Raw genomic sequence first — 9,661 nt, 5'->3', positions numbered from 1 at the left:
CTTCTCAGGAGGATAGGTTGAAAATAATGATGCTCAAAATAAACATCTAAGTTTCTATCATATTGTATACAGGAAGATACTAGTTTGAATCCCATATCATGTGTATCACATTTCTTGAGATACATTACTATATTTTAATAAATTCTAATGATCCTGTAAAATACGGCGCTTAACATTTTACAAATGTCAAAATTGTATAACATGTAAACAAATACGGTTTATTCATTTTGTATTTTTTTGAAAAGCAAACAATACTCGTATCAATGACTTGTAATCCAGATTTATTTTTAAGCTATTGTTGTTTCCATGTTTTTAAGAATATGAAGCAAGAGCTGTCTCCATAGGAAGACATATGTCCCCGAAAAACGCTTTTTTGAAACCTAAGCGCAGATTTCATCACCTTTACGCGGACCCTAAGTTCAAGGACAAGGGGGTCATACTTTGCGTGCTTATGGAAAGGCCTTGTCCATATACACGTGCATACCAAATATGAAGGTTATATCTAAAGTGACATAAAGGTTATGCGAATTTTTGAAACCTAAACGCAAAAGTGTGACGGACAGACTGACGGATAGACAGACGGACAGACAGAGAGATGGAAATGCGATCACTATATGCCCACCTTCGGGGGAATAAAAATGTAATATGAGTCTGGTTTTAGTAAGAGGTACAATGTATTGGTTGATGTGTCTTTAAATAAATTACCTTCATATGTTTCCCAGTCTTAGTTTTGAGAAGCATGTTGAATACTTGTTACATCCAAAATAAATTTATGACCAAATTATATTTAAATACTGATTAAAATGTTCAACGTTTCCATGCACAATATAGTGTCATGCAGTGCGTATCTATAGAAGTTGTTTTCCTTAAGTTATTAATCATTGATTACACTTAAATTGTTAGCCTTTCTATAGAAACAGTACACAAACGCCTTTGTAAAAGATAATGAATAGATTATCAACTTAAAAGTGTTTTATGTTATAAGATTAAATCACTAGGGTAAAACATGCACACCGCAGGCTTTCTTTGTATTCCACTTAGTGTGTTGCCTGGACGCATTAAACGGTTGTTAAGTGCTCACGGTAACAGTTAAGTTCCACGTTGAAGTAAGATTATATATAGTTTGTGATTTACGTGATAATATACGCCATGTCCAATTTTGCTATAAAAGCACATATGTTCTGTACCTAAATTATTTTAAACCAAAGATGTACGCCGCTTCATCTCTCGTCTGGGCGCTAGTGACTTGTGGATATTTTTTCTCAAATGTGGTGAGTATACAAAACTACAACTTACTTAGCTAGCGTCGTTGGTATTGAATTATATCAGATATTTTGTGCTCATCGGTTAATTAAAACGTTTTAGTGCGAATAATTTGTATTGATGCTTCAACTATGTTAATGCTGATTACAAGTAAAATATATCGTAACGAACGTATCTTAACTTCAAAGTGAATAATAAACACATGCCTCGTGCATCGACGACATGCATTTATCTGGATGTTCCCTTTGTGTCTCCGCGTAACGTTAACACAATCATGGTGTCGAGTGAGCATATTCATTTTTTTAAATAATAGTGTAGAGGAATACCGTGTAAATCGTTATCATTATACCTTTTTAAAAATATGCTTCACATATTGGATAGGAGTAAGATGATGTTAACATGGTCCAATAATCAATATTCTAAAAACAATTCATATTTTTAGATTATATAGACTAAAAGATTGGGTTAATATAAATAAGTTATTATTCGTCACATGCTAGAAGTAGTAGAAGTAGTAGTGGTAGAAGTAGTAGTAGTAGTAGTAGTTATAGTAGTAGTAGTAGTAGTAGTAGTAGTAGTAGTAGTAGTAGTAGTAGTAGTAGTAGTAGTAGTAGTAGTAGTAGTAGTAGTAGAAGTAGTAGTAGTAGTAGCAGTAGTAGTAGTAGCAGCAGTAGTAGAAGTAGTAGTAGAAGTAGTAGTAGAAGTAGTAGTAGTAGTAGTAGTAGTAGTAGTAGTAGTAGTAGTAGTAGTAGTAGTAGTAGTAGTAGTAGTAGTAGTAGTACCAGTAGTAGTAGTAGTAGTAGTAGTAGTAGTACCAGTAGTAGTAGTAGTAGTAGTAGTAGAAGTAGTAGTATTAGTAGTAGTAGTAGTAGTAGTAGTAGTAGTAGTAGTAGTAGCAGCAGCAGTAGTAGTAGAAGTTGTAGTAGTAGTAGTAGTAGTAGTAGTAGTAGTAGTAGTAGTAGTAGTAGTAGTAGTAGTAGTAGTAGTAGTTGTTGTAGTAGAAGTATTAGTAGTAGTAGTATTAGAAGTAGTATTAGTACTAGTAGTAGTAGAAGTAGTAGTAGTAGTAGTAGTAGTAGTAGTAGTAGTAGTAGTAGTAGTAGTAGTAGTAGTAGTAGTAGTAGTAGTAGTAGTAGTAGAAGTAGTAGTTGTAGTAGTGGTAGTAGTAGTAGTAGTAGTAGTAGTAGTAGTAGTAGTAGTAGTAGTAGTAGTAGTAGTAGGAGTAGTAGAAGTAGTAGTAGTAGTAGTAGTAGTAGTAGTAGTAGTTGTTGTAGTAGAAGTAGTAGTAGAAGTAGTAGAAGTAGTAGTAGTAGTAGAAGTAGTTGTTGTACTAGTAGTAGTTGTAATAGTAGTAGTAGTAGTGGAAGCAGTAGTTACAGTAGTAATAGAAGTAGTAGTAGTTACAGAAGCAGTAGTAGTAGCAGTGAAAGTGGTCGTAGTAATATTATTTTTAGCATCAATAGTATTAGAAGTAGCAGTTGTAGTTCTACTGATAGCAGTATTAGGGGGAGAAGTATTAGAAGTAATTGCATTAGTATTGCAAGAACTGGTAGTAATATTATAAAAGCGATTATCATAAAATAAAGCACCATGTTATTTCGTCCGATTAAGTATCGGCCAGAGGTCAATGAAAGTTTTATCAGTTTATGGATTTAAACACCAGGTTGTCTTCGTCAAACGGCGTATGCTGTTCGTAATATAACCGCCTACTCAACCGATTTGGTTATACTATTAATTATAATATTAATTTTTATGACCTTTCCTTAACAGGAAGCATTTACCTATCCAGCATATTTTACAACTAGACCGCATCTGTCCACTATGAAAAACGACGGAGGACCTTCAACCGAGGCTACAATTAACCTAATCGGATCGACGTATCCTTGTGGCTCTTGCGATACCTGTCCCGCTGGTTATAGTGCTTATCATACGTGCGTGTATTTGTCAATAATGACGTGTGCTTCTTTTAACAAAGGAGTCATTAAAAGGAAACAAGCGTACACATGAATGGAAACGTTACAATTTACCAAATCAATTCCTGAAATGTTACGCAATATGTTAATAGAACAATACACTGAATATGTTGGTAAACTGAAATAAGGTATTAATTGTACTAAATTTAATGTTTAAATAAGGTTGCACGTGATAATTCAGTTTAGTATTCCCCAGATGAATATCAAGACTGAGTGTGCATATCAATAGCGTTATAAATCACTTCTCATAAACATGAAATTTGTCTGTAATCAAGTTATGCTTTTTTGTGCATAATTCTTATTCTGTTTGATGCAGGTATGATTGTCGCTGCCTTTGTGAGAACACGGGAATGGGGTCGATGCAAAACAGTAAGGTTTTTCATATTATAAACGATATATTTTACCAAATAAAAGAAATAAATACACCCCAGAAACAAAATCAGAAGATAAATTCTTGTATCCATTCTTCTATGCTTTTATTAAAAGATCATGATCTATGGCCTATACAAAGACATAAAACGTATAATAAATAAATACGACATCACACTTAAAGGAATTATTACAGCTGGGTCGGAGGGCGGGGGTGGGGGGGGGGTAAACAGTTTAATGCATACAAAACAACACATTTAGCCCAGCAATACTCATATGAACAGACAAATAGATAGTTAACAATACAGAAAACAAAACAGACAAATATTCCAAATGTAAATTATTCTCGGGTCACCGCATTGGAACGATCATTAATTTAAATAAATTTTTAATTTTCAAGTAGCGGTATACACACTTGACAGTTCATATGATATAATTTAATTCACACATAACATATTCTACGATATGAAGCCTTTAATCTTCATTTAATTGCATAAGATTTGCGAAACTCACCACAGATCAACTTGAATGCTAGTACGTGTCTGAACGATTGTCTTCTTATATTGTATAGGTTCCGGTATTCCGCATGGACTGCTGGCCAGGATCCTTCGAAACATGAAGAACAATGCTGACGCACTGGAGCATATGGCAGCCGGCCTTAGTGACGAGACTGACATCGCAGAGGAGGTCGCTAACAATCGCTTCTAGCCAGTCGTTATTATATGCCGGAAAATTAACTGACCGAAAATAATTCATGGACAATATATTTAGCTATTTAAAGCATGGTATGTCAAAAATGTTTTCGTAGATTATAAACAACGATTGTCGTACTGTTTTTCTTTTGGTTATGTTTACAATCGTTTTAACGATCTTTTTAAATATTCCGATTTCTATTTGGAATCCTAGACAAACGCCTCCTCATGGCATTATTGGATACCCTGATGGATATCGTCCTATGCAATCCAATTTTTTTAAGACCTCTCAGGTACAATAAAACACACATCGTCTTAAATTAATTAATTATAATCATGGCAGACATATCCATCACATTTTAAATTACGAACTTTAAAAATGGCTGAAGACTTTGTATATTGTAAATGTATTCTTATTGATTATGGTATGACACAAAATCATGTTACATTAAGCACTATTTTGAATAGGGATAACCCGTGCATTTTTAATACATAATTGAAAATGCCCTTATCTATCACTTGCTTTTAATAATCAAAGTACTGAAAGTACTGGTTTGACGATGCTTTTGAAGAGGATGGATATATAGAGGATATTTGTTGGATTCGGTGGATCATCGATTTTCCCAGAAAAACAGCGAAATATATCGATATTTTCACTGTTATTTTTCACTGTTTAAAACAATGAAATACCAGTTTATTTCACTGATATTTCTGTATAAATCACCGGAAAGCATAAAATAAATAAGCATCCATTTAAGTTAATCTACATCACCGCAATTGTGTAATTTTTATTGCTTGTCATTTATCCGCAGGTCAATAGTTAATAGTTGTGGTGCAATCGTTTTCATTCTTTGACACTGCACTCCCTTCAATGAGATTTATTTACCTAAATATCTCATATTTGAACTTACAATTCTTTTGGGAGTAATGGTCCAGACAACTGGATAAAACAGCAACAATATGCCCACCCATTATTTTCGAGGAGCATAATTGAGAATTCCTGTGCTAGCCCCCAATCACAGTATGTTTGGGGTATAATAATAGTCAAATTTTGTTTTTCTTCTCAAAAGATTGTCGTAGATTATAAGTTGAGGAATATATCATCCAAGACTACAACTTGTAGAAAGCCATTTTTTCATTTATTTTTATTGATAAACAAGGTTTTGTAACAATCTATACTATACATAGATAGCTTTAACAGCACAATGTGGCTCATCTGAAACTGATTGTTTCCTAGTGGTTTTAACTTATTTTTTATGAAGATCTAGAAAAAAAGGCATTGTGAGTATGAACAAACTATTTGCGTCTATCCGATCTAGTTGAGCCTTGTTACCGAGTTCCTTCTTTTATTTATTTGAACATTCTGATCAACTGTCATGAAGATCAGGTAAAAAATGTAAGTGTTAACATAGATTTTAATGATTTTAGTTATTGATGAAATGCTTGGAAGCACACCACCCACTTTGGAACGTGACCTGTTAATCACTGAGACTAGACCTTGTGACCTAAATGTTGAATATGCTACTTTCAAGCTTGACTTTGAAATCATTTAAAATAATGTTCTAACCAACTTACAAGTGGATGAGAGAGAGAATGTGACCACTACAGTATTAACAGACCTTTTCTTATATTTGACCTAGTGCCCTAATTTTTGATAGGATATGAAACCCAAAATGACATAGAGGTGACTAGTTTCATAAGAATCTGTCAAAGAGGTGGCACCCAAATTTAAACATTGTAAAATGATATCTTATGTGTTCACAATTAACTTTGGAGAAAATACAACAGACAAAAGAGTGATAACAAAAGCTCACCTTGTCACATCATAATAAGTGAGCAAAATAACCAAACCTATGACATCATATAATTGCTCAGTTACTTCAAATAACAATAAAATGCTACTTTTGAAACAAATACAATACCTTCCCTTTCTTACTTCAGGCTGTTCTAAAACAAGATAGCCCTGTATCGCTCACCCAAAACTCCTTCTTTAGTGTCAAAAACTTGTGTATGATTTGACTAAGTTGTAACATAGCTTTATCCTGCACATGACCAACTTGCAAATTCAGCTTTTGATTTGATTAAGATGGACATTGTAAGCAATTTTCATGAAAATCAGGAAGATAATGTGACCTGTAGAAAGGTAAAGGAAGTTTTCTATATTTTGACCTAATGACCTAGTTTTTGACAAACTACCAACTTTCAGACTGAAACTTTATTTCATTGAGATAAATTCTGTCCACTTTTCATGAAGATCTGGAAGAAAATGTGACCTCTGGAGTGTTCTTTAACCTTTTCTGTGATTTGGTTTGTTGACCTAGTTTGGACCACATATAACCAACTTTCAAACTTAACCTAGGATTGACCGAGATGAACATTAACCAACATAAGACAACCAAGGGCTGTTTTTAAAACATGCATGCCCCCATATGGGCTGTCAGTTGTATATGTAGCCATTATGTGAATACATTTTTTGTCACTGTGACCTTGACCTTTGACCTAGTGACCTGAAAATCAATAGGGATCATCTGCCAGTCATTTTCAATTTACCTATGACGTTTCATGATCCTAGGCCTTACTATTCTTGTGTTATCATCAGGAAACCTTTTTACTGTTATGAGTTACTGTGACCTTGACCTTTGACCAAGTGTTAACAATGTTTTACCATAGCAATATAAGGAAAAATGTCCCACCCCCTGGCAGCCATGTTTTTCAACCAATTGTAACCATTTTCGAACTGATCCAAGATATCATTGAGACTTATATTCTGGCCAAACTTTAAGAAGATTGGAATATAAACGTGGCATCCACAGAGTTAACAATGCAAATGTTGACGGCTCACGACAGCCATAAGGCGATCACAAAAGCTCACCGTGAGCACGTTGTGTGATTACACTCAATGCGTTCAAATTTTTCTCACAGGCTTTGCCATTGACCTTTATAGTATGGATGGCTTTGTTATTATTTATTGCTATCATAGACCTGCAATATTGTGTGTATGTTTACAATACACAAAGCGTATGACATAACTAGACTAATTGAGCTTATAATAATCTGATTACTATAGCCAGGTCAATTAAGGACTTGAAAAACATTTTTGTTGTCCTGATTTCATGAAGACTTGAGATATTTATGCACATAGGATGTCAAGATATGGGATTATCCACAAATAAAAGTATTTTTGATCTGTGTTGTGTAGGCTCTTTTCCCATGACTGTCAAAGTGAAATTTCCGTGTGAAAAGGATGTCAATTTTTTCATTCAACCATTGTGTATAAAGAACGGTTCTGCATATAATTTACCATTTTAATAGGAGATGACCAGTGTGACAGAGAAAAGGGATATGCATTTCAGATCTGGTCAGTCCTCCATATAAAAGTGGTTATATTTAAAAATGTTTAATTACCACATGACCACATGACCACGGACTCTAGATCTCCGTGATATGACTAAGGTTCTAAATTAGTCTAGTATAAACATTTGAACTATATATTTTTAAAACAATTAAAAAATAATATTTGAAACTACTTAACATATATTTGACTTATTGAATGTAGGAACTAGTTAAAATATCCATTAGAAAAAGAGATCAGGATATGAAATATTCATTGCCTGGAGCAAAGACCCTGGAGCTATGTTTATATATCTTTAAACACACTGATTAAAGAAGTAAAATAATACATTGATACAACAGAGGTAAAATCATCCCCTCTGTACAATATGATACATAATTATGTATCATATATTTTATCTGGTTCTGGATAGGTCCAGAGCAGGATGTTTAGGTGTGCGCGCTGCGGGAGAGATATAAGAGATACTCTCATTTTGGATTTAATTTAATTCACTGAAATTCATCACTGAAGTTACAGTATGATCTCATTTGATATAGATGTACATGATTGTATCAAGCAAAATATATTAAATAATTATCAGTATTAATTCACTGTCATGATTTCAATATCATTGAAATGATTTCAGTAAAGTCTATCATTCATATGCATCAATTTTGTAAATATCAATATAAGTATACTACATGAAAACATTTTTGAAACAAGGGCTGTTTGTAAAACATGCATTCCCCTAATATGAGCTGTCAGTTGTAGTGGCAGCCATTGTGTGAATACTTTTTTTGGCACTGAGACCTAGACCTTTGACTTAGTGACCTGAAAGTCAATAGGGGTCATCTGCGAGTCATGATCAATGTACCTAAGAAGTTGCATGATCATAGGCGTAAGCATTCTTGAGTTATCGTCCGGAAACTCTTTTTCAAAGTTGAGTTACTGTGACCTTGACCTTCGACCTACCGACCTGAAAATCATTAGGGGTCATCTGCTAGTCATGATCAATGTACCTATGAAATTTCGTGATCCTAGGCATAAACGTTGTTGAGTTATCATCCGGAAACCATTTTACTATTTCGGGTCACCGTGACCTTGACCTTCGACCTAGTGACCTAAAATTAAACAGGGATCATCTGCGAGTCATGATCAATGTATCTATGAAGTTTCATGATCATATACATAAGCGTTCTTGAGTTATCATCCGGAAACCATTAAACTATTTCAGGTCACCGTGATCTTGATCTTTGACCTAGTGACCTCAAAAGGGGTCATCTGCGAGTCATGATCAATGTATCTATGAAGTTTCATGATCCTATGCATAAGCGTTCTTGAGTTATCATCAGGAAACCATTTTACTATTTCGGGTCACCGTGACCTTGCTCTTTGACCTAGTGACCTCAAAATCAATATGGGTCATATGCGAGACATGATCAATGTACCTATGAAGTTTTATGATCCCAAGCATAAGCATTTTTGAGTTATCATCCGGAAACCATCTGGTGGACGGACATACGGACATACGGACCGACATGTGCAAAACAATATACCCTCTCTTCTTCGAAGGGGGGCATAATAATACAGTAGCATGAACCAACAAGGTAGGCAACTTGTTATGTCACAGTTTGGCAGTGTATAAAAAGTGGTACTTAATTATCTCGCTAAACATGTGTCTAAATTACGCTTAAAAGCTATTTTCTGATTGGATGAAACATATTTTTTTTAATTTAAATTTGTGTCTGCTACAATTTTACGAGTGATTACGGAAATTACCGATCGTACAGATGTATCGACAGACATATGCAAAACGAAAGAATAGCTTGCATATTTCAAGTTTATCAGCCTTGAAATTACCTATTAATCAAATGAGAAACGAAATTATTAAAATATAAACAAGTAATGTTCATTAACAACAAAATCTTTGGGCAAAACCATCATAATTTTGAAAACCGTGACGTATTATTTTTCGGAAACCGACGATCGGTAATTTCATAACCATATGGAAAATTCATCACTGACAAGTTTCG

The 9,661-nt window shown here is 34.1% G+C and overlaps 1 protein-coding gene across 1 annotated transcript; it reads left to right on the top strand.

The window, feature by feature from the left end:
* Positions 1-1,115: 1,115 nt before the first annotated feature.
* LOC127838994 (uncharacterized) lies at positions 1,116-4,440 on the top strand. The gene is made up of 4 exons (XM_052367139.1): positions 1,116-1,271; positions 3,034-3,194; positions 3,553-3,605; positions 4,177-4,440. Exons 1-4 carry the CDS (start codon positions 1,209-1,211, stop codon positions 4,311-4,313), a joined length of 414 nt encoding a protein of 137 aa, XP_052223099.1. The 5' UTR covers positions 1,116-1,208; the 3' UTR covers positions 4,314-4,440.
* Positions 4,441-9,661: the final 5,221 nt, after the last annotated feature.

Source organism: Dreissena polymorpha, chromosome 7 (assembly GCF_020536995.1).
Source record: "Dreissena polymorpha isolate Duluth1 chromosome 7, UMN_Dpol_1.0, whole genome shotgun sequence".
In the NCBI taxonomy this organism is placed as follows: Eukaryota; Metazoa; Mollusca; class Bivalvia; order Myida; family Dreissenidae; genus Dreissena; species Dreissena polymorpha.
The sequence above is the reverse complement of the archived record's forward strand: the minus strand, read 5'-3'. Positions and strand labels throughout refer to the sequence as shown.